Source organism: Phodopus roborovskii, unplaced genomic scaffold (genome assembly GCF_943737965.1).
Source record: "Phodopus roborovskii unplaced genomic scaffold, PHOROB, whole genome shotgun sequence".
NCBI lineage: Eukaryota > Metazoa > Chordata > Mammalia > Rodentia > Cricetidae > Phodopus > Phodopus roborovskii.
In genome coordinates this window covers 56,688,840-56,711,799 of record NW_026126511.1, presented here as the reverse complement: position 1 = coordinate 56,711,799, position 22,960 = coordinate 56,688,840, and the positions used below count along the sequence as shown (strand labels likewise).

General features: G+C 50.1%; 3 protein-coding genes across 6 annotated transcripts; 1 reads left to right on the top strand and 2 right to left on the bottom strand.

The window, feature by feature from the left end:
- Positions 1–5,029: 5,029 nt before the first annotated feature.
- Positions 5,030–6,334, bottom strand: Cbln3 (cerebellin 3 precursor). Its single transcript, XM_051195790.1, has 3 exons — positions 6,059–6,334; positions 5,607–5,726; positions 5,030–5,324 (listed from the first exon to the last, which is right to left on the bottom strand). The coding sequence occupies exons 1-3, from the start codon at positions 6,332–6,334 to the stop codon at positions 5,127–5,129; spliced, it is 594 nt and encodes a 197-aa protein (XP_051051747.1). The 3' UTR covers positions 5,030–5,126.
- Positions 6,335–7,253: 919 nt separating this feature from the next.
- Positions 7,254–19,479, top strand: Khnyn (KH and NYN domain containing). Of its 4 annotated transcripts, XM_051195635.1 has the most exons (8): positions 7,254–7,387; positions 8,001–8,218; positions 8,703–9,826; positions 9,960–10,090; positions 10,171–10,267; positions 14,760–14,867; positions 15,046–15,147; positions 15,615–19,479. In XM_051195635.1, exons 1-8 carry the CDS (start codon positions 7,327–7,329, stop codon positions 15,859–15,861), a joined length of 2,088 nt encoding a protein of 695 aa, XP_051051592.1. In that variant the 5' UTR covers positions 7,254–7,326; the 3' UTR covers positions 15,862–19,479. The 4 variants fall into 4 exon arrangements, 3 of the variants coding, with proteins under 3 accessions (XP_051051592.1, XP_051051593.1, XP_051051594.1); XR_007835174.1 differs by lacking the exon at positions 15,615–19,479 and having other exon boundaries at positions 14,760–14,926; XM_051195636.1 differs by lacking the exons at positions 15,046–15,147; positions 15,615–19,479 and adding an exon at positions 10,781–10,830 and having other exon boundaries at positions 14,760–14,872.
- Sdr39u1 (short chain dehydrogenase/reductase family 39U member 1) lies at positions 17,802–20,822 on the bottom strand. The gene is made up of 6 exons (XM_051195180.1): positions 20,648–20,822; positions 20,466–20,596; positions 20,304–20,386; positions 19,874–19,995; positions 18,956–19,099; positions 17,802–18,706 (listed from the first exon to the last, which is right to left on the bottom strand). The coding sequence occupies exons 1-6, from the start codon at positions 20,820–20,822 to the stop codon at positions 18,294–18,296; spliced, it is 1,068 nt and encodes a 355-aa protein (XP_051051137.1). The 3' UTR covers positions 17,802–18,293.
- Positions 20,823–22,960: the final 2,138 nt, after the last annotated feature.

The window sequence follows — 22,960 nt, the reverse complement described above, 5'->3', positions numbered from 1 at the left end:
TCCTTCCCTATCACCTCTACCAAGCTCCAGCCCATCCCTTTTCTGCTCCCCAGGGAGGGTGAGGCCTTCCATGGGGAGTCTTCAAAGTCTGTCACATCATTTGGGGCAGGGCCTAGGCCCTCACCATGTGTCTAGACCAAGAAAGTATCCCTCTATGTGGAATGGGCTCCCAAAGTCCCTTTGTATACTAGGGATAAATACTAATCCATTACTAGAGGCCCCATAGACTCCCCAGTCTTTCTAACACCCACATTCAGGGGGTCTGGGTCAGCCCTATGCTGGTTTCCCAGCTATCAAACTGGGATGCATGAGCTCCCCCTTGTTCAGGTCAGCTGATTCTGTGGGTTTCTCCAGCCTGGGCTTGATCTCCTTGCTCATCACTCTTCCCTCTCTGTAACTGGATTCCAGGAGTTCAACCTAGTGTTTAGCTGTGGGTGTCTGCTTCTGTCTCCATCCATACTGGATGAAGGTTCTAGGATGGCATATAAGGTAGTCATCAATCTCATTATCAGGGAAGGGCATTTAATGTAGCCTATCCACTATTGCTTAGATTGTTAGTTGGGCTCATCCTTGTGGTGTGATTTCTAATGTTTTCACGTTCTTGTAGGTGATGAGCAATGAAGCTGGGGAGCCTGCAGCAACTGGGTTGGAGATATCTCACACAGCATGTTAATGATTATGCATCTGATCCCAACACCCATTAGGTGTCAAAGGGCTTTCTGCAGAGATAGTGCTGAGGCAATCCCCAAGGAGAGAGAGCAATGGGTGTTGAGAACTGGAGGTGGCTGTGGGGGGGGGTGGATTATGGGGCTCTTCTAGAAATCTAGCTAGCAGATCGCTAGTTGCTAGCCAGGGAGATGGAAAGCGCTGAACAGAACTAGTGGCTGTAATGTGTAACAAAGTCATCCTGGGGAGAAAAGCTGGATTCTAGTTTGGGAAGGTTCATATTACAAAGTAAACAGGGAGGGAGAAAGACTTGGTGAGTAAAAGCTTGTAATTCATGTTTCGGCAGGAGTAGAGGTGGCTGTGGGAGTCTGTTCAGACAAGTGTAAGAACAGGGAGACTGTCACCACGGGACGAACATGTGTGTTACTGTGTTAAGGCCAAAGAAATTCAGGGCAGAGCCTGGGGAGAAACAACTTTAAGAGAGGGTGACTGGGGCATGGTGCGGCACACACAGCCCACACACCTCGGGAAGCTGAAGCAGGAGGATTGCTGAGTGTGACACCAGCCTGGCCAGACTGCCTCAAAACGAGCACAGGAACAGAGTGGCAGACGGGTCTAAGAAAGGGTCTGGGACATGCACGGAAAGATATGTGGACACCAAGTGTACTCCAGCAACACCTGTTAGGAAGGCATGCGCAACAGGATCCGACCTTAGGGACGGCCAGCCTGGGTAGCAAGCAGGACTAGATGCCTGGGGATAATAGTGGCACCGGAGGGTGGGTGACTGCCAGGGCAGTGTGGGCAGAGCCAGGCTTCACCGTGACGACAGCAGGCCAGCAACTGGTCACGCTGTTGTGAAATTAAGGCCTGAAGAGCGAAGGGTTCAGGGCTTTAGAGGGCTGGACAGAGTTAGCTACCTGTAGCCACAGTACTCACTCCCCTACCTGTTCTTCCTTTTAAATCTTAGAGCCGCAAGATCTCAAATCTGACTGCTGAAGGGAAGGAGTAGAGAAGAGCATAAGGCAAGGGGTGCACTCAGAGGAGACAGGCTCATCCCCAGAAGGTGAAGTCCGCCCCTGCTGACAGCACAGGAAGAGGAGAAGCAGAAGTGGGCGTGGTGGAGGGAGGGGCTCCAGGCCCAGTCAGCACTCAGAGCAGCGCAACTGGAGGCTCTCTGGGCTGACTGGGGTGGGGCGGACGCAAGCGTTCTATGGTGAGAACTCGAAAGCTGCAGTTGGAAAGGAGAACTCTTGACCACGGAGGACCATGTGTGGCGGGAGGCTGTGGGTTTAGAACTACAGTGGATTCTTCATTGGCTCACTTTCTCTGTGGAAATTAGCTGCCAGGAAGAGGGGCAGAGTGAAAGTTGACATTGGATTCTATTTTTAGGATTCCCAAATCTGAGGTGCTTTGGTCCCTACAAAGCAATACCTACTGCCATAGGGACTTTACTTGCTATTTAATCTGTGTACTTCATAAACCCACTTAAGCAAAAACTGAATACAAAAACAAAGCCAACAAATCAGATTCCATACATTTTACGAGTCAAATCACTTACACATTGATTACAAATTCAATTAAATCCTGAATATTTTAGTGGAATCACAAATCTAATAGGTCAGTTCTTTTAAGAGATTTGAACATTTGATAAAGCAAACACATCACTACAAGCATTTACAAGGTGTGTGTGTGTGTGTGAGACAGTCTAGATAGCCCAGGCTGGCCTTCAACTCCAGGTCTTCCTGTTTTTGCTTCTTAATTGTTGAGTTTATAGGTGTGTACATCACGCTAGGCTAGACTGTACAGGTTTTTTAAATTATTTATTCTTATGTGCATCTATGTTTTGCTTGCATGTATGTCTGTGTGAGAGTATCAGATCTTGGAGTTACAGACAGTTGTGAGCTGCCATGTGGGTGCTGGGAATTGAATCCAGGTCTTCTGGAAGAGCAGTCTTAACCACTGAGTCATCTCTCCAGCCCCATGGATTGTCCAGTTTTATACCTCCACTCCTACCATCATAAAATTAGTTTATAGATTATGAAATGGATATTATCTCACCCAGACCAAGTTTTGAATTTGGTCTTAAAAAAAAAAAAAAAAAAAAAGGACACACAGCCATGTGGCCCAAAGATAAGTCATCTATCTCTAAGCCAAAAGAAAAGAGGGGCATTCTCTCCATGCCAAGGAGTTCCGGATGGACAATTAGTGGATTCTTGGTTGGGTAGGAATTGATTTACGATTTATCTTCGAAGATGATTAATGTAAGACTCCTGACTCGCAGCTGGACATAGTTGTCTAGAATAAAGCCTACGGGCTATGGAGATGGTCCCATTGGTCCCATGGTTAGAATACTTGCTGTGCTGGCCTGACACCTTGAGTTTAGACCCTTGGAGTCCACATACAAGCCAGCCATAACCCATGCATCTGTAATCCTCGTGCTCCCAGAGGAAGATAGACTTCCCAAAAGCTTCCAGCCACCTAGCCTGTGTACACAGTGAACATTATTAGAGCCACTGTCTCAAACATGGTGGGAGGCGAGGACCAACACCCAAGACTGTCCTGACTCTCTCTCTCTCTCTCTCTCTCTTTCTCTTTCTCACACGCACGCGCGCGCGCGCGCGCACACACACACACACACACACACACACACACACACACACACACTGAATACTACAGAAAGGTAAGGTTGTTTCCTAGCCTGTGCTGCTGTGCTGGCTTGGTGTGGCGACTACATTCTGGCAAGAAGAAGTGTATGCAGCTGTCAGAAAACTGTCTTTCAAGGAAGGAGCTGGGTCCTTTCTTCTCCCCTTCAATCCAGCGCTGCTGGGCTGATGTAATTGTTGAAGTTCAAGAAGCGATCTTGGGCCACGAGATGTCATGGCAAGGGTGACAGAACTGCAAAAAGGGAGCCTGGGCTCTTGTGACCATGAGCAGCTGTCCATCCTGGACTCCTAGCTGCAGACTCTTATTTTGTTTAAACTATTCTTTCTGGTCACAAAGTATGGACAAATGCAGAAAGAAAATGCTTTTCTGTCTTCCCCCCACTCCCCACCCTGTACTCCAGTGCTGGAGTTCAAACCTGGTGCTTCATGCACATTAGCTTTTGCCTCTGAGCTATACCTCTAGCTCTCTCTCTCTCTCTCTCTCTCTCTCTCTCTCTCTCTCTCTCTCTCTCGGTATTTATTTGAGTACTATTATAGCCTTTTAAAAATTTGACTGTTATGCTCGATTTGAATTTATTTTTCTTTTCAATATGCCACATTGCTCCAATCTTGTAATCTCTGTTCCAAACTGCATCCTCCCTAAAGTGAGAAGTTCAGTATCTCACCAGCTACAGTTCTCCAGATAGATCCATTCATGCTGGACCATTGGGACAATGGGATGAAAGAGTTTCTGAGGCTGGAGGAAGAGCAGTTGGAGGGACGAATCATGGACTCCTGGTAACAGGAGACTTAAGAAGAATAAGACAGTATGGATCAAGGGGAGAGTGATGGTAGGGACAGGCTGTAGGCACAGGGAAGTTAGCTGAGAGACAGCTGGAGGAAGACAGGTGTCAGAGTGGGGAGCGACTGAAACTCAGATTTCAAAGGTGGGGGCAGTTCTAGGAAGTGGCTAAGGAGGAGGACACATGGCCACTGGTGTGTTCTCATTTGTGACCTTTGACCATGTCTCCAGCTCTGCGTACCCGCTCTGGTCAGAGCAAACACACATACATGCACTCACACACTCATGCACGCACGTGTGCATGCACATACGCTCGCCTCAGGAGATAAGGTCAGCAGATGAGGGCCAGAGTCCATTGGGACCTGGCACAGATGGATGGCAGGAACCCTGTCTGTTGACTGGCCCAGTTTATCTGCAGAATGTTTATCATGTTCAGAATAGGCATATGCCCCATCCTATCTCTCCAGCTATGGGTGCTCTGTGGCCCTCTCTACACTTCTTTGTGTGGTTGGGCTGCAGCCCATGTTCATACAGTGCTGGCTGAGATCTCTCATGCTGGCACTCCGAACAGGATGGAGTCTGTAGGTACTATGAAGCTGGTCCATCTGGGCCCCTGTGGGAGCCTGTCAGGCTTACCTGTGCCACCTGTCACCAAATAGCACTGAGCAGGAAGCTGGGGTGGAGAACAGGGGGAGTGGAGGCTGTGAAATGGTGCAAGCTCCCCTCTTGCCAAATCCCGCTTTAAGCCAGAGCTGCAGGCAGGAGAGGGGCAGCAAAGGCTGGGAGATCAACTAGAATAGTAGTGGTAAGGAGTGTTCTGTCTAGAGATTCCATAGCTCCTGCCCGTCTCTCTTAGTCTTGGGTGTTTGACGCAGGATCTCATGCAAGGAGGTGGGCTATAGGCATCCTGAAGGGGGCTTTCTCTTGTTTTAAAGACATTTGTTTCTGGGGCAAGGTAGAGCAGGGTAGGGCGAATGGCCAGATGCTAGATATCTGTCTTTTAAAGGCTTGAGTTCTCAGAGTGGGAAGATCAAGAAGCCAGAGAAGCTTGAATACTTCCAGCCTCCCAGAAGATTCCCTCGACGAAGGCGCAGGGATACACGGTCCCCAGGGTCCAGGGGAAGCAGCACAGAGCTTGTGGCTGCCTCTCTGGTCACATCAGGGTCATTGGCAAAGGCTGAGATGACTGGCCATGTATTTAGCATCAGGCTCACCTGGGGAGGGGAGCTAGGTTAGCATCTATTTCCTAGCCCATAGCTCAGGACCCTCATCTTCCCAAGGGCTTCCTTTTGGGAACCTGAGGCTTAATGGGCTCTCCTGTGAGGGCTGCAGGGTGGCCAGTGTTGGGCTCTACATACTTCATACTCTGCTATCCAGGACCTTTCCTCCCCTGCTCATGGCCCCAGGATATAGGTCAATAGAAGAGCTACCCAGGGATGTGCTGCCTTCTACTTATGCCCCCTCTCCCCTGGAGATGGGGCTGGCACTCTGGTTACCTGGACAGTTTGACGGTTGTACACTTTTACGACATGGAATCGGAAGCTGTAGACTCCACGGACAGGGGCCACAAAGCAACCTGAGGTCCGATCAAAGCCACCACCCTCATTCACCAGCACCTGTAGAAAACAGGTCCTATTGAGTGGAGTTCAGGGTGCCTGGGGCTCAGGGACCCTGGGGTTGGCATTTGGCCAATGGGTAAAGAAAAAGGGGGTGGCAAACATATGTGACAGGAATTTATGGATTCAAAAATTATGAGAAATGGCTAAGATAGGCGTGTATGTGAGTGAGAGAAGGCAAATAGTTGGTGGCCATCTTAGGTGAAGATTCGGCAAGAGATGCAGGACATGGTTTTCCTGAAGCCTGAAGGATGCAAAGTGGGCTTGGACAGTAGCATCCAGGTCCTTGCAGGTCCTCTATACAGGGGCAGGGGCAGGGGCAGGGGCATTACCTGGTCGAAGTAGATGGCACCAATGGTACCATTGCCGGTTTCCCCTGCTGGCTCATGGTGATGGCTTCGGACTGCAGCAAATGCCACTCGTCCTGGGGGCGCCTCTCCCAGGGCTGCTCCCCCAGGCCCCCCTGCAGCAGGTCGGCCTGGCTCACAGACTACCAGGCACTCCCCCTCTAGTAGGACAGGCTCTGACCCTTCTTGAGCCCACCCAGCCCCTAGGGTCAGAAGCACCAGGGCCAAGGGTAGCCTGGGGTTGTGCCGTTTTGTTCCCATCATTCCCTGGTGCCTCTGTGATACACAGGGTTTCCTGCCTTCTGCTCCCTTCTGCTCTCTCTCCTCTGCTGCGGCTTTCAGCACCTCTTGCCTTGCTCCTCTCTCCGCCCTAGGCCCTAGGGGTCTGTCACCTAGTTTGGGCACTTCCTTCCACAGCTCTGCCTGGCCTCTCCTTACTCCTGCTGTCACTGCAGTTCCCTCCTCCTTGGCAAGGCATGGAGTGACAGCAGTTGGGCTCTGGGAGGGAGAAGAGGGATAGAGACAGGACACCAAGCTCCAGCCAGATTCTGTAGCAAGGAGGCTGGACAGTGGGTGATGGAGAACCAACCCTCTCTCTCTCTCTCTCTCTCTCTCTCTCTCTCTCTCTCTCTCTCTCTCTCTCTCTCTCTCTGTGTGTGTGTGTGTGTGTGCGTGGTGCGCTCGCATACACAGACACACATATACACACTAGATGAAGTTTCTTCAACTCCTTCCCCATCCTCTCCTTTTCACAAACTGTTTTTCTCTATAGACTCTTTTTGTTGGAAGGTATGTCTTCATTTCCCCCACAATCTACTGTTTGAAAGTGCTTGTGCCAAGGGCAGTATTCTTTTGTGACTCTGGACTTTCCCCCTTGGAACCTTCAACTGTGCAGAAAACGCAAGGATCCCACGAACGGGAGGCGAACCTGAGAGTTGGCGGGAGGCGTTGGGACGGGTGGGGGCAGTGTTGGCAACCCGCTAGCCCCGGCAGGGGACGTGGAGGACGGGTTGAAAGGCTGCAAGGCAGCAGACAGAGCCCTAGAGGGAGGGCGCGAGCGAGAAGAGGCCCGCAGCCCAGCCTTGAGCCCAAGCCAGCTCAGCCCTGGCGGGGGCGGAGCCGGCCTGACTCCGCCCCAGGCCGGGAAGTGACTTCGAAACCACAACGCGATGTTGACGAAAGGAGTCTAGGTTGGGTGGGGAAGCCGAGGAGGCCCTTCCAGACTCGAGTCCCCAGCCCCAGACCTCTGCGCCATGGGAGAAGCGCGGGGGCCCTGGGCCCCTGGAGGAGCAGGCGGGACTCGCGACTTTGGCGGTAGGCGCGCCTCTTCTCGGCGCTTGGGAGCTGGAGGCCGCGGGCGGAGGGTGATCGGGCTGGGGGCGGCCACCACGGAGTTTGGGAGGGCTCGCCGGCCCCGAGCCCGGGCAGGATTCTTGGCGGTGGACATCTCCGAGGAGGGGGCGGGGAGGTGGGAGTGGCTAGAGAAAGAACATGGCACCCCCTCCCAGGACTACAGTTAGAGCCTCTGGCGAGTATTCATCTCTAAAGAGGCCCTCTTCTACTCAAAAATTGCAGAGACCTCTGAGCTTTGGGACCCTTTCCTCACCCACCTACTCCTTACGACCCTTGGAATGAGCTGGAGGCCCCTTCACCTTTCCCCTCTCAGGGTGGTGGTCATCTGTGTTCTCACACTGGTCGCCCATCCCAGATAGCCTTGTTTACGAAGGATTTCCTCTCCGGGAGAGGCCTGTGTACCGATAATTTTCTGTCCTCTCCACCCGTGAGGTGGACTTACTACCTACCTCCTGGGGTTGTTTACCAGTGCTGTAACTAGGTGCGACCTGTTGATTGTTGGGTGTAGGCCGTGTGATTAGGTTTTGGGCTGAAGGGAGACAGAGACTCTGAGTTTTTGCCTCTGCCCTTCCAGGACCCCGGGAAGAAGCCATGTCTACTTGGGAGTTGGCTTCCCCAATTCCTGACCGCTTTGCGGTGTCTGCGGTCGCAGAGGACAAAATTCGGGAGCAGCAGACTCGCTTGGAACGCATCTTCAGCGTGGGGATGAGCGTCCTCTCCAAAGACTGCCCAGAGAATCCTCATATCTGGCTGCAGCTTGAGGGCCCCAAGGAGAATGTCTGCAGAGCCAAGGTGAACTCCTCTCCCAGATCCTTTCGGGATCCTGCCCCTCCCCTAGGTGGATTCAGAGGAGGGGTTGGGAGGATCTCTGCATCTTTGCTATCTTCCTGCCTACTTCTGTTCTGAGCTTTGAGGAACTCAGCAATTCTTATTTAGAATTTTGGTTTCACTTCTGCCCTGATGGCACAGGTACTGCGGGGCGTTTGGAAACAAATTACTTTGTGCCTTTGGGTATAGTAGAGTAATCCCACTGCACAGGTGGTCCTTGCCAAGGAATTCACTGGGAGTGGGTGTGTGTGTGGGGGGGGCTGGCCACATTTCTTTCTTTGGCCTCGAGGAGGAGTTCTAATGCAGCTTCAACACCTGACAGCCTTCTGATCTATTCTTAAATTTCCTTATGTCTACAATGGATGATGCAAGCACTTGGAGCTTAGGGAGAACAATGCACCCGAAGGGGATGGCTTCTAGAAGTTTCCTCTCTGACCTTCCCATCTAGGAATACCTGAAGGGGCTCTGCAGCCCAGAACTGCAGAGTGAAATCCGTTACCCACCCAGACTGCACTGCGTCTTTCAGGGAGCCCAAGGCTTCTTCCTTGACTGCCTGGCCTGGAGCACGTCTGCCCACCTGGTGCCCCTGGTCCCTGGCTCTCTGATGATCAGTGGCCTAACTGAGGCATTTGTGATGGCTCAGAGCCGGGTGGAGGAGTTAGTGCAGCGGCTGAGCTGGGATCTTCAGCTGCCGTCTTATTCTGGAGCCTCTGCCGGTGCTGGAGTGCTGAGAGCCTTCTCTGCCCTGCTGCAGACTAGGGAGGATGCTTACACAGAGGCTCTGCTGCAGCTGCCCCTGGCTGTCCAGGAGGAGCTCCTAAGCCTGGTACAGGAGGCATCCAGAGAGAAGGGTTTGCAGGCACTGCCCTCTTGTGAGCGGGGAAGCCCAGGCCTGTTGAGTGCTCAGTTCCAGGGAGTTAGGGCTCCCTTGAGTGAAGGTGGGGAATCCCTGGGCACTGGAGTGGTGGGGTGGGGAGAGTCAAGGGCAGCAAGAGAAAGTCATACTGTGGAGAAGGAGGGAAGGAAACAGGATGCTGTCAAGGACATGTATTCAGGGCAGAAGGAGTCATCTGGGGAAGAGGTCTGGGAGAGAGGAGTGGCTTTCAAGTCACAACCAGCAGCTGGAGGAGCAGAGGAAGTAGTGCCCTTGAAGGGAAAGACCTTAGGGAAGGAGGAAGCTCCTCAGCAGAGAGGAGGGTTCAGTGTGCAGGGTGAACCTTCTGGTGCCTCTGTGCCCACTCAGCGAGCAGCTCAAACTCGGGGAGCCTCTCTCCTCCAGCGGCTCCAGAATGGGATTACCTCACCTCCAAGAGTACCTAGTCCTCCATCTGCACCTGAACCCCCATGGCCCTGTGGAGACCAAGATCGGGGAGACAGGGGAGACAAGCAACAGGCTGGGGCTCGAGGTCGAGGGTCTCCATGGAAACGAGGCACTCGAGGGGGCAACTTGGTGACTGGCACACAGCGTTTCCAGGAAGCCTTACAGGATCCTTTCACCCTGTGCCTTGCCAATGTGCCTGGCCAGCCAGATCTCCGTCATATTGTCATTGATGGCAGCAACGTGGCCATGGTGTAAGTAGCTGGTGGGGCGGAGTTCTGAGGAGGGAGGATGAGACAAGCATCTTTGTCTGTCTTGGAGACATCTGCTGAGGGGCTGGTAGTGCAGCGTCCTGTGGGTCCTGAGTGTTGCCCTTTTCCGTTGCAGGCATGGCCTCCAGCACTACTTCTCAAGCCGAGGCATCGCTCTCGCTGTGCAGTACTTCTGGGATCGTGGACACCGTGACATAACCGTCTTTGTGCCTCAGTGGCGCTTCAGTAAGGATTCCAAGGTCAGAGGTAAGTTGGGTCTGGCCTTCTGTGTCCTGGGTGGGGTTGTGTTGACCTTGAGGAGAACCCTGTTGCATCTTGTTCTGCAGAGAGTCACTTCCTGCAGAAGCTGTACTCCCTGAGTCTGCTTTCCCTGACACCTTCACGAGTCATGGATGGCAAGAGAATTTCTTCCTATGATGACAGGTATTTGCCCCTCCTCTGGCCCCAAGTTTCCTTTATGGAGCCTGGTGGGACTTTGAGGAGGAGAGAGATGCTCCTGACCTCTGTCTTGCAGCCTCAGTAGTGGGGTTAGTTTCCGTGGGGTATATGATGGGGTAGGTAAGTCAGCTCTGCAGGTGATAGAAGATGGACTATGGACAACTGTACTTGCCTGCTCATCATCATTCACTTTGCCTTTATATAAAGTGCTTTACTGGTTAGAAAATACCAGTGTAATGGAGAGCTGGGGGAGCTGGTGACATGGCTGGCTGGCAGAATTTCCAGTGTAGAGAAATTTTTTGACTACTCTGGGAAAGGGAGAGTAAACCTTCAAGATAAATAAAATGCAGAAACAGCTTTGAATGTGAGGTCTGCCTAGAGATCACCAGACTCAGAATGGAACAGAATGGCAGAATTCAGAGCTGCAGGGTTCATTATTGATCTGCTTTCTCCATGGCGTTGGCCCCACCTCTTAGTGAATCAACCTCTTTGTCTCAGGATCCTTCTCCATTCATTCACCCTCCTTGTGAATATCAAAAGAAGATAAGGTATGTGCTTGCCTCATTCCTGGTGCTAAGAAACAGTAGTGACATTTCCTCTTAGCATTGCATGGGCCCAATTAAGTGTTGCTTGAAGCTGGGTGTGGTAGTCCGAGCACTTGAGAGACTGAGACTGAGGTAGGATAATGAATTTGAGGCCAGCATGAGCTACAAAGTATGTTCCAGGCTAGCTTGGACTACAAAGTGAGACCCTGTCTAAATACATACACACACACACTCACACACACACCAAAAAAAAAAAAAAAAAAAAAAAAAAAAAAAAAAAAAGAAAAAGTGATATATGGGATGTTATCTCTGTTTACTGAGGTAGATACAAAGGGTAGGTGGTTAACTCCCTTGACAAAAGTTACCATCTAGGCTAAGCAGAAAACAGGGTATACTCCTGCCACATTTGTATATCCATGCTGTAGAAATATATACAATTTAAAGCTGATTAGCTATTTTAAATCTTCCTAATTTTTGTGTGAAAACCCCTTTATTTTATGTATAGTAGTGTTTTGCCTGTATGTATGGATGTGCACTATGTGCATGCCTGGGGCCCACAGAGTTCAGGAAAGTTCTAAAAAGTAACTTTAATGAGGGTTTATTTTAGCTCCCAGTTGAGGTTACAGACCTTTATAGCTGGGAAGTCACAGCATCAGGACCTTACTGGAGCTGGCCACACCCATCCATAGTCAGGAGGAGGGCACTGAGTGCATACATGACAGTGCTCAGCTTGCTTCCTCCCCTCTTGGGATCCAGAACCCCAGCTTGGGGGGTGGTGCCACTCACAGTGGCTGGGTCTTCCCACTCTATTAACCAGGTTCTTACAGACCACCCGACCTAGACAGTTCCTCACTGTGAACTCTTCTCAGTGGATTAAAAACTAACCAGCATAGTGGTTTATCTTTTCAGATATTTAACTTTTACTCTTTAGAAGTAAAAAGTATTTTACAAAAGGTACTTCACTTTCTTCTTGTCTTAGGATTCTTGTTGCTGTGATAAATACCGTGATCCAAAGAAACTTGGGAGGAGAGAGCTTATTTTATCTTAACATTTTCAGGTAGATAGTCCATCCTCTAACTGGGAGTCAGGACAGGAACCTGGAGGCAGGAATTGGTGCAGAGACCACAGAGGGATGCTTGCTGACTACTTATTGGCTTGCTCAGCTTGATTTCTAACACCACCCAGGGCCACCTGCCTAGAGGTGGCCCTGCCTGCAGTGGGCTGAGCAATTAAGAAAATGTCCCACACATTTGCCTACAGGCAATCTAATGGAGACATTTTCTCAGTTGAGGGTTCCCTTCCCAGATAACTGTGTATTGTGCCAAGTTGATAAAAAAAAAAAAAAAAAAAAAAAAAAAACCAGTCAGGACTCTCCTGATGCCACTGTTTCTGTTTTGGACAGGGTCTCACTTTGTAGCCCAGGCTGGACTGGTACTTCTTCTGTAGGGCCAGGCTGGCTTTGAGCTTGTGGTGGCCCTTTTGTTTCTGCCTCCAAGTGCTGTTATTTTGTTTTTAGGCCTCGATTTTTATTTATTCTAAGAGTGTAACAGCACCGTAACAGAATTGGTACTGATTAGTTTTAGCATGTAATTGTGTAGAACCTGGTGGATGCATGGTGCAGACTTGGAATTTCTCTTCATTATGGTATAAAAGAGCAGAGCAGAGCCTCCTGAATGAGAGCTGCAGCGCAGGGTGTGTCCTGATCCGAGAGCCAGAAAGCCCTTAACTAGAAAGCACCTTTTCTGTGCACTTGACATAACATATCATCCACTTCGCTTGTTCCCACACACCTGTTGAACCTAATCCTGATTCTGGTCTTCTCTGTACCATAGTGCCTTTCAGATACTGACTGCCCACTTCAGGCTTGATATATGACTTGGAGAAAGAACTGTGGCTGGGGCAAGAGTTGGTCCTTGGCTTCAAAAGGGCCCAGTACAGTGAACAACAGTAAACACACCTGTGAATCAGGCACTACAGGAACTTGGAATGGAGCATTGTTATGACTGGGATTTTACAGGAAGGGAGGGTAGGGAATTTGATTGACAAAGATGTGGGATGGGCTGGATCTCTTCGATTTTAAACTTCTCAAAAGTTAGTTCACTGTCCACTGCCTTGTGAATCTTACTCTGTGGATGGAGAATTATAATGGGACCTAGCCATGGTAACAAATACCTTTAATGCCAATACTTGGGAGGTAGAGGCAGAGGCAGGAAGTTTGAGGTTAGCTTCAACTATTCAGTAAGTTGGAGACAAGCCTGGGTTATATGAGCTCATGTCTCAAAAATAAAATGAAACAAGAAAATTACTAAAGTGGGGCCTCAGATGTATTTAAAAAACTTTATACTTTTGGGGTTGGAGAGATGGCTCAGCAATTAAGAGCACTGGCTACACTTGCAGAGGTCCCAAGTTCAGTTCCCAGCACCCACATGGCAGTCCACAATCTGATACTCTCTTCTGGTCTGTAGGCACACATGCAGACAGGGCACCTGTATGCATTAAAAATAAATCTTAAAAAAAAAAAACAACCTTGAAATGTTTATTTTTCTATTTTTTGAGATCAGGTCTCATGTAGCCAGGCTGGTCTCTGGCTCACTGAGTAACTAAGGATGGCCTTGAACTTCTGATTCTCCTGGCTCCACCTCCTGAATGCTAGACTACTCGTGTGTGTTACTATGCCCAGACTATATGGTGCTGGAGATTGAACCTTGGGCCTAGTGCAGCTAGGTCAGCACTCTACCAACTGAGCCACACTGCCAGCCAGCTCCCAGAAATCGAGTTCCATAGGTGGCTGTCACTATAGAGGCTTAGGATACACTCTAAGATGGAGGGAATAAGAAGGAACTGAAGTCAGAGAGGAGGACTAGTTAAGAGTGTAATCTAATCATCGATCTTGGCTGGAGTTGAGGCTGCATTACGGTATGCTGAGGGAGGAAAGGCTATAAGAGTGACATGCAGATGGATTCTAGAGGCCCTTAGCTGCCAGCTTAGACATGGGGACTTATTCAAGGCCTCTTACTTGGGCTGGGTTGGGGTGAAGAGCTCTAAGTAGGGGGAGAGCAGGTGAGGCTGGAGGATGGTGAGGTGAGGTAGGAGAGATTGTGGAAGGTTGGCAGTAGTCTTAGTTTTAATGTCTGAATTATTAAGGTGATTGTGGCCCTGGAAAGAAAGGTAGTGTGGAAAGGTTAGAGGAAGGATTCAGGTCTGTGGGTGACCAGTGGAGTGGGAGAAAGTTAAAGCTAGCTCTTACTGTTTCTTAGACATAGTTTTCAGTAAAGGGGTGTGGTGAATGGGATGCTGTTGGGAAACTACCTGGGATTCATCACTGTTTCTTCTCTTACCTTGGTGCCTGTGTCTAGTTAGTCAACTGTGGCTGGATGATAGTGAGGGGAGGAGCTAAATATGGAGGCACAGACTGTAATCCCAACTACTTGAGAAGTTGAGGCAGGAAGATGGAGAGTTCAAAGCCTGCTGGGGCTACAGAGTGAACTCAAGACAAGACAGCAAGATCTGTCTCCACTATTTTTGTTTGTTTTTGAGACAGGGTCTCTCTATGTAGCCCTGGCTGTCCTGGAACTGTATAGACCAGGCTGGCTTAGAACTCAAGAGATTCACCTGTTTCTGCCTCCTGAGTGCTGGGATTAAAGGTGTGCACCACCATGTCCTGCCTATCTCTTAGCTCCACTCCCTTGGTCTGTCTATCTACCTACCTATCTACAATTTCAGTGGTAAGGCACTTGCCTAGGATGCACAAGGGTCTGGGCTCAGTTCCCAAGAAGTCTCCTCATCCTTATTCACTTCACTAAATGAGCTGGGAGACTGATCTCCATCACCAGAACCGATCTCCATCACCAGAACTGGGTCGCAGGCATATAGCATATTGTGGGGTTGGTCTTTGGAGAATCCCAGAATGGTGTCTGTGTTTCTTGAGACAGATTCATGGTGAAACTGGCTGAAGAGACCGATGGGATCATTGTCTCCAATGACCAGTTCCGGGATCTGGCTGAGGAGTCCGACAAGTGGATGGCGATCATCAGAGAGCGGTGAGAATAGGGCACCGACTCAGACCTTTCTCTAAAACCAGCTCTTCTCTGGCCACTGGGTGAGAACCCTGGGGAAGGGCTCAGAGGTGCCACAGGAAGACAGCCAGGAGCTCCGGGTGGGGCTGGTCTTGGCTAGGTCGGTGAGGTCTTTTCTGTGACTTCCTCTTTCCTCATCCAGCTTGCTGCCCTTCACCTTTGTGGGAAACCTCTTCATGGTTCCAGATGATCCACTGGGGCGAAATGGCCCCACCCTGGATGAGTTCCTGAAGAAGACAGTCAGGTAATGCCCCTTATCTGCCTGCAGCCTGTTGAGATCGGCTGCTCTGGAGGATTGGTGGCTTGGATGGGAGTGTTGCAGTTTGGGCCGGCTTAGTTCTGCAGTAGTCTTGAGTTTTCAGGACTGGCCTTTAAAGTCATCCGTCTTCCCCCCCCCCCCCCCACCCCGATTCAGAAATTTTTATTTCTTGACTCTTCTGGTCAGGTGTTTGACTGAGCTATTTGGGAGATGGTTGCATGTAATGATAGTCAGTTGTACCCCTACACCCTCTGTTGGCTCATTAAGCAAGTGATTAAACAGGGCTACATTTTATTAGCTTTGTCTTCCTAGTGGTTGATACTGCCACTCAGTGGCTGGCTTGGGAACTTCATGAATTCATCTCCTAAAGCTGGAAATGGGTTTGGCTGAGGCTCCCTGGGGCCCAGTTTTTCTCAGGAGTGCTTACCAGTTCTTATTCTGCTTTTCTCCAGGAAACAGGGCTCTGCTAAGGCTCATCAGTCCTCCAGAGGCCCCACAGATCATGGTAACCAGCAGCAGGGGAAGGAAGAGGAAAAAAGTGGTGGCATTCGGAAGACCCGGGAGACAGAGCGGCTCCGGCGCCAGCTGCTGGAGGTGTTTTGGGGTCAGGACCACAAGGTGGACTTCATCCTGCAGCGGGAACCATACTGCCGGGATATTAACCAGCTTTCTGAGGCCCTGCTGAGTCTCAACTTTTGAGCCTTACCTGCTGCATAGCTGCTGCCCTGTCAGACTCAGCGCCCCCAGCCCAGCCCCTTCTTTACAGTCCTCTGCTGCTCAGACTGTGTGTGGACTCCTAAGATGGTGCTTTGGCTGGAGGAAGCCCCAGAGAGATCTGAATGTGGGAATACACTTGCCTGGGGTACTTGAGGACAGGTCCATCAGAGTCAGGACTGCAATCAGCTCTTAGGAGGCTTTGATCAGATTTAACTCCACAACCTCATCTTTGCAGAGGGTTTCTGTAGGCTGTAGAGGCTCTTCCTGAAGACCGAGACCATTGGCCTCACCTCCAGGTTAAATTGAGTTGGAGGCTACGGTAAGCTGGAGGTGGCAAAAAGACTAAGGTGAGGAAGAAAGCACCCTGGGCTGCTTGTCTGAGTGGCTATTTAGGCTGAACTGTCTGGGTTCTGGAGGGACCGTAGTGCCAAGTGGGCTGTTGGAGGGACAGCAGAAGCCCACAGGGCAGAGGGGGCTGGGCTTCCAGTCTCGGTGGCACTCTGCCTGTGATGTTGCGAGAGTCACTTGGCCTTACTTATGTCTCTACATCAGGCATAAAACTAACCTTTGAGGAGAATTGAGAGCACAGAGGAGGCTCCCGTGAGGAAGGGACCTTGGATCATGTCTCAGGTGTGTCTGCCTGTGTCTGCATAGGCTCCCTAAACAAACTTCACAGTCAGAGGCGCCCACAGTCCTCAGTTTTAACACTGGGTTTTCAGTAGAACATGCCCTGTATTGGCTGCACCCTTTCCCAGCAACCTTCAAAACACACATTAACCAAATAGTTGTTAGGGGTGATTGTTGCATTACCTAAATACTCTCAGGGTTCCTAGAAGTGGCAGCTGGTCAGTTGAATTCAATTGTTTGTTTACAGATTCACAAATGTCTCAGAAAGGCCCTGGTTAAATCCCCTCTGGTGTTGAATGTATTCACCAAATTCATGGAGCCATGCTTTGCACTGACAATGTTAGTGGGATCTATCTAATCTTTCCTTTATGGAAGATGTAGGTCGCATTCACCAAGACAACCTACTGCTTTGTGTGTATGGCGAAGAAACTTATCTAGGAAGTGGAAAGAGTTGAAAGATACCTGATTGGTCACAGATGAACTCCACTGAGCTATCATGACCAACTGTTTACACCCCAATTCCCACAAGCCATTGTTTTGTATCTGCTTGATTCCTGGCCAGGGAATTTACTCTCTGCAAGGTGGCACATTCCTGACATGGATGTATGGTTTTTCCAGGAGTCTTTTGTCTAGTGTAGCCTAACAAACAAAGCTCCTGTTACTATTACTTTCCCCAGGAATAACTGAGAACTAGCCAACTTCTCAGATAAAGAGGTAAGGCAGGAGCCCCTGGGTTCAGTTCTTCTCGGGACTGGTATTGAGTTCCTGAATTAGATCCCTTTCTGGCTGACTTACTCCAAGTGACACAGAGAGGTGACACTGTATAGACTCAATGATCAGGGCGAGGGTCCATAGGTCCCAGTGCCTGTCTGCCTGTTTCACTGACCATTTTCATCTCTACACCAGAATGACCCAGCTGTATTGAGACAAGTTGATGAGGAAGTGGCAGTGACTCTTCTCAGTGTCCAGGAAGCAAAGAGAACGGTTTGAACTGGTTGCTGGTAGAAATGCTTTTTGAGTTTGTGATTGGTTTCTTGCTCTTTTCGTTTGTCCTGATGGTGGGTGTACAGAAGGCTAGAATGTGGCGGGCCCTGGAAGGCTGAAGTGTTCCCAAGCAGATGAGAGACATTGGTTTTGTGTTACTGCAGTATGAGGTGGGACCTGCATGTGTTTGTTAAATTCTCTGACACTGGGTGAGACCCTGAGGCTAACCTCCAGGGCCTTTTCTCCATTTTTGCTGGCATACTCTCAGCAGGTAGGTGGTTAGAGTGGCACCAGACAGAACTCACTGGAAATGATCCTTAAACATATTTATTGTCTTTAACCTCTGTCACAAGCTCATGTCTTACCAGCTCATGTTGGGAGAGAGACCAAGAAAGGGAAGGGTGAGGAGCAAGATTGCTTATTACAACATTCAGAACCTCATTTAGGAAGGAGAGCCATCTAGGTAATAGTCCTTAAGGTAAATTCCATGAGCATCTAAGCCAAAGAGGCAGCTGAAGCCAGTGGTAGAATTTATTGCCATAACTGCAGAACATTCTGTACATAGCATATAGAACTGGGGCAACAGTGTGACACACAGAAACCACAACAAGTTGGAGAGGTTAAGGTTAGAATGCGATTCCAGCCTTGACTGGAGTTTCTCAGACAGAGGTAGAAAAACAACACAGGGACAAAGTGATGGGGAGAGATTCTGAGATGCTTCTGATCTCAGGCACAGGGCTTACCTGGTCCAACCCTCTGTATGAGGAACAGGCCTCAGCTCCTGCCTTGGGGCCCTTCTCTGCTTAGGCTACAACATCTTTCAAGGCAGCCCCCAACTCTGGAAAGGAATACTGGTAGCCAGTGGCCAGTGTCCGCCGTGGGACCACTTTCTGGCCTTCCAACAGCATGGTGGCACGCTCTCGTCCAAAGATTGCTTGTACCACAGTGCTGGGGACAGGTATGAAGGCTGGGCGGCCCAGGGCAGCACCCAAGGCCTGGGCAAACTCGGCATTGGTAGTGGTAGATGCTGGGGCCACTCCGTTCAGGACTCCTTGGACGTGGTTTGCTTCAGAGGCATGAGTCAGAATTCCTGCCAGGTCGCCAATGTGTATCCAGGGGAAGAATTGGTGACCTGAACCAATGGGGCCTCCTAGGCCCAGGCGGAAGGGCAGAAGCATGCGGCTGATGGCACCACCCCCACGGCCCAGCACAACCCCTAAAGTAGGCAAGAGGGGTAGATGGGTAAGGTTGCTTAGCCTTGGAAATCTGTACTACTTTAATTTCTCTTTTCCCATCCTCACTTTCTTCCCCTGTGCATTTGGAGTGGACAGAGTTGAGAGTTGTGGATCTTGGGACTTTCCCTCTGTAGGTTAGCTAGACTAATGGTGTCCTCTCCCTGTAAGCTCAGCCCTCCTCAGCCCAGAAATCTTCCACTTTGCCTGGTTTCCAGGCCCTTGATCCTCACCTGAACGTACCACGACCTGGCGTGTAGACTCTCCAGGAAGCCTGGCTGCTGCTTCCCATTTGGTTACCAGGTTGGAGAAAAAGTCAAAGTCCCCTCCTGGGCTGTCTTCGTCATACTCCTCAGTTGGGCTTGGCTGGTAATAAGCTGCCATTGGAGAGCACTCATTTGCTTGGCTGGCCCTGTCCTGCTGGGCCCTTTGCCTCCAAAGGCTTCCCAGCCTTATTCTCTGTGACCCGTTGGGTCTCCACAGAAGAAAGGTCCATGACTGTTTTCCCCTTGAGCTTCTCCATGTGTTCCTGCCTGGAAGTCTAGCCTTTGGCTGTCAGGCTGTACAGAGACTGCTAGCTTATAGAGGTTAGGGATAGAAACCAGGGGCCAGGCTGCTAGAGCTCTACCATCCCTGACATCTATGACTTTCTGGCAAGTTACTTCTCTGTATGAACAATTTGCATCTTCAATATGGGAGTAACTGTACCTACCTCATAAGGTTGTTGCAAGGATTAAATAATATAATGTATAACATACTTAGGATAGTGGCTACTATTATTTTGTTTGTGGTTATTTGGTCTCAAGGGTGACACAGCTATAGGGGGCTGTTCATAAAGAACTGTGGTCCAAAAAGCAAGGGGCTTGGGAGTAGGTAGACGTCCTCACACCGGTTCTGGCCCTTTCCTTCTCCACGGCTTCCAATAAGGGCCCCTAGCTTTGAGTCTCTAGCCAAGTACACTCCCATGCCGTTCACGCCCATAAATGCCACAGTGAAAACAGGTTAGGAGAAACCTGTGTGGCTAGAGGGTCTAGAAGCTACACTGAAAAGAACGGTGGTCTAGGTGCTGCAGTGGGGAGTTACTAGCCCCAAGGGCCTGAGCTGCGCTCTGTTCTTTAATGTAAGAAAGAGGTTGATGATTTGGGTCATACCTACACCTGTGACTAGTATCCAAGCCTGCGGTGGGTGTGCAGCGTTGGTGATGGCTTCAGCTAGCAGGTGGGTGGTATCCAGGCGGCTGGTAAGCACCTCCTTTTGGAAGGCTTCGTTCCATCTGCAGAGAAGATGAAAAGGTCAGAAGTACAAATACACATCTAACCTATATCCTCACTACTCATCCTGCCCTACCCCTTTACGCCTCCTGTTCTCCCAGTAAGCCCGTTGTCCTAAGTCTGCCTGAATACATAACTCCGGGTGCTAAGAAAGATAGGACTTTATCCCCTCCATGAGAGGCATGGACTGTGTCTCTTCAGCCACAACAGTAGGCTTTCTTATACACTTGCACAGTCTCTGCCATGCATAGCTCACAGGAGTCGACCCTCTCCCTCTGTGCAGGTGATGCTGCTTTATGGCCCAGCTGACCTTCGCAGAGGGTTGAGGATGTTCTCTCCAGCCAGGTTGATGACAACATCGCAGAGGGGGAGCCCCGATCTACTGAGCTCATCCTATTGGAGGAAGCACAGAAAGTACTGTCCTTCCCGCCCAAACTGCCCTCCCTCCCACCTTGCAGACGCTGGGACGTACCCACGTGATTCGACCCGGCCCAGGCTGTCGGGAGACCAACGTAACTTTGTGGTCCCTGGCTTTCAGCAGCTGGGTTAGAGCTGTCCCAATGAATCCCGTCCCGCCACCTGATGGGAGAGCACAAACTGTTTATACTCCGGGTGGAGGCGGGCGGGTCCCCCGACACCAGGCCTGTCCTCCACCCCAGCCCGCGATGCAGAGGTGACACAGGTCACAGGCTTTCAGACAGTCAGCTTTTAGCTCGCTTGCTTGCTGAGAAGACCGCGCCCGCTGGGGCTGCTCTCCCGGCTCGGCTCTCGGCCTCAGCCCAAGCCCGCCCCCGACTCCCAGCCCTCCCTCACCCACGAGCACCCGCATAGTGATAGGGCACCAACACGCCTGCGCGAGATTTAAATACCGGACGCGACTGCGCGCCTCAGCTCCCGCGAATTTCAGGACTAGGCGTACCCTCCCCACCCCCCACCCTTGACCCGGAAGGAGTTGCAGCAATAGCGAAAGAGGTTGATGACGCCAAAGAGAGGGGAGGACGCCGTGCAGAGAGGACCCGCTCCTGAAGAAACCGACGCACACCCGGACTGCGAGTGCTGGGGGCTTGTTCGGTTGTGGGGCGGCGGCACCGTGGGAGTCTGCTTGCTCGCCTTCCTTTTCCTCTCCCTCCTATCACAAAAGTTTCTTAGCAAAAGTTTCATATGAAAAAAATGTTCATGACCCAGTCAAACGGGCCTTCGCGGAGGAAACGCGAACCTCCTGCAACAGCCTTATTTGGACGGACTCCTGATGTTTTCTCGTATGACAGCCATGCCCGTGTTACTCTGTTGCCCACTAGTTGCCATCTGCACACACCCATCAATCACAAGTTTCCCAAAGGATCAACACCCCCCACCCCCCCAGCCCCCACCCCCGCTCCCCGGTTCACTCCATTTCCTGGCTCTCTGCAGTACATATTGTCTGTGTTTCACCAAATCTAATACCCAGTTTTAGATTGTTTTGATTGGTCTCCCAGCCAGAATCACTGCCTGTGCGCCCTCTCTTCCTTTGGAAATGTTGCATTTTGGTTCTCAGTGGAAGCCATACTGTCTTCTGGAACTTTCAGAATCCATTTTGTCATCCGTTGATGGCTCCATTCTTTTAAATTCTTAAACTGTAGATAATTGTTTCTAGTTGGATCTTAGGACCCTCTTTTCCGTTGCCCACTTGCCCCTGCCCCCTTCTGTCTTTGCATTTGTGCATAGAGAAGAGCTTGTGAGGAAACAGTCATCCTTGATCGCCCTCTACCTTAATTTTTGAGATAAGGTCTTACTGAACTTGGAGCTCACAATTGGCTAGACTGGCTGGTCAGCGATCCCCAGGCTCCTGCTGTGTTGGCCGAGATTAATAGCACCTGTTACAACTGGCTTTATATATCAGGCTTTCCACAAATTGGTTGGTGGTCAAAATTTAGGACCTCCTGATGCCTGGGCAGCCATCTACACCCGGGGCTATCTCAGGTCCCTGTTTCCATCCACATAATCATGGCTGCTCACAGCATACAGCTCCTGTCCATTACCATCTGTGTTGTGGGGGTAATTCTTCATAAAGCCCCCATATGTATGCAATTCAGATCTCTTCTTTGAGTTCCCGACTTCCATAAAAAAAACCTCTCTATCTAGATCATACATCTAAAAAAGAAAACAATGTGTTTGTTAGTTTTGCCTGCATGTATGTCTCTGTACCATGTGGGTGCCTGGTGTCCTTGGAGGCCAGAAGGAATTATGAGATTCCCCAGACCTGAGTTCAGATGGTTTTAAGCTGCTGTGGGGATGCTGACATCCTAACCCAGGTCCTCTGGAAGAGCATCAAGTGTTCTTTACCACTGAACCAGCTCTCCAGCCCCTCCAGACCTCTGGTTGCCTGAAATGCACTTGATGTTAGGTGCTAAATATCTCTCAGGTCTATTTCTATCTGCTAACTACAGCCCCCATTCCCATTCCAGTTATTCTGTCTAAATTCCTGTACACTTTCCTAATAGGTGTCCTGATTTTGAGTTTTCTTCTCCACCTACACATTGAAAGCTAAGAGATCATTGACTCACAGGTGATTCAGACAATTGTGTGCAATGTTCTGAGAAAGCCTACGAGTACAGAGGGACTCAATAAGTCAGATAAAACATAAATAAACACTTCTGCTACTTTAACCATTGCTGACTTATCTAGAAAACTAAATGGAATCTCTAGAGACAAAAAGTATCACTGGGCCCGAGCCTTTGCTAAAGATGCATTGCTTGACCAAACTTGAGTCAGGCTTTTGAGTCTTCTTTTAGGTTCATCTGTGTGTTTCCTTATGAAATCCCATCTTATCACATCTTCCTGCTAAATCCATTTAGCAATCACCCCTGTTTTGATAATCTGGTTATCTACATTCAACCTGGTTTTTGATTCTTTACCACCCTCCAGGCCATATCTGATCTTGATTGGTGTGTATAGATAAACTACCTTTCTCATTGCTGTGACACAAGC

What these genes read in the sequence shown, in the direction of transcription:
- Cbln3 (XM_051195790.1), bottom strand. Translation starts at nt 6,334, where the DNA reads ATGGGAACAAAACGGCACAACCCCAGGCTACCCTTGGCCCTGGTGCTT. An exon ending in GTGCCATCTACTTCGACCAG is followed by an intron (nt 5,727 to 6,058) that starts GTAATGCCCCTG and finishes TGTTTTCTACAG; the next exon opens with GTGCTGGTGAATGAGGGTGG. An exon ending in ACAACCGTCAAACTGTCCAG is followed by an intron (nt 5,325 to 5,606) that starts GTAACCAGAGTG and finishes TCCCCTCCCCAG; the next exon opens with GTGAGCCTGATGCTAAATAC.
- Khnyn (XM_051195635.1), top strand. Translation starts at nt 7,327, where the DNA reads ATGGGAGAAGCGCGGGGGCCCTGGGCCCCTGGAGGAGCAGGCGGGACT. An exon ending in GGCAGCAACGTGGCCATGGT is followed by an intron (nt 9,827 to 9,959) that starts GTAAGTAGCTGG and finishes TTTCCGTTGCAG; the next exon opens with GCATGGCCTCCAGCACTACT. An exon ending in ATTTCTTCCTATGATGACAG is followed by an intron (nt 10,268 to 14,759) that starts GTATTTGCCCCT and finishes TTCTTGAGACAG; the next exon opens with ATTCATGGTGAAACTGGCTG.
- Sdr39u1 (XM_051195180.1), bottom strand. Translation starts at nt 20,822, where the DNA reads ATGCGGGTGCTCGTGGGTGAGGGAGGGCTGGGAGTCGGGGGCGGGCTT. An exon ending in GGCCGGGTCGAATCACGTGG is followed by an intron (nt 20,387 to 20,465) that starts GTACGTCCCAGC and finishes TTCCTCCAATAG; the next exon opens with GATGAGCTCAGTAGATCGGG. An exon ending in ATCCTCAACCCTCTGCGAAG is followed by an intron (nt 19,996 to 20,303) that starts GTCAGCTGGGCC and finishes TCTTCTCTGCAG; the next exon opens with ATGGAACGAAGCCTTCCAAA.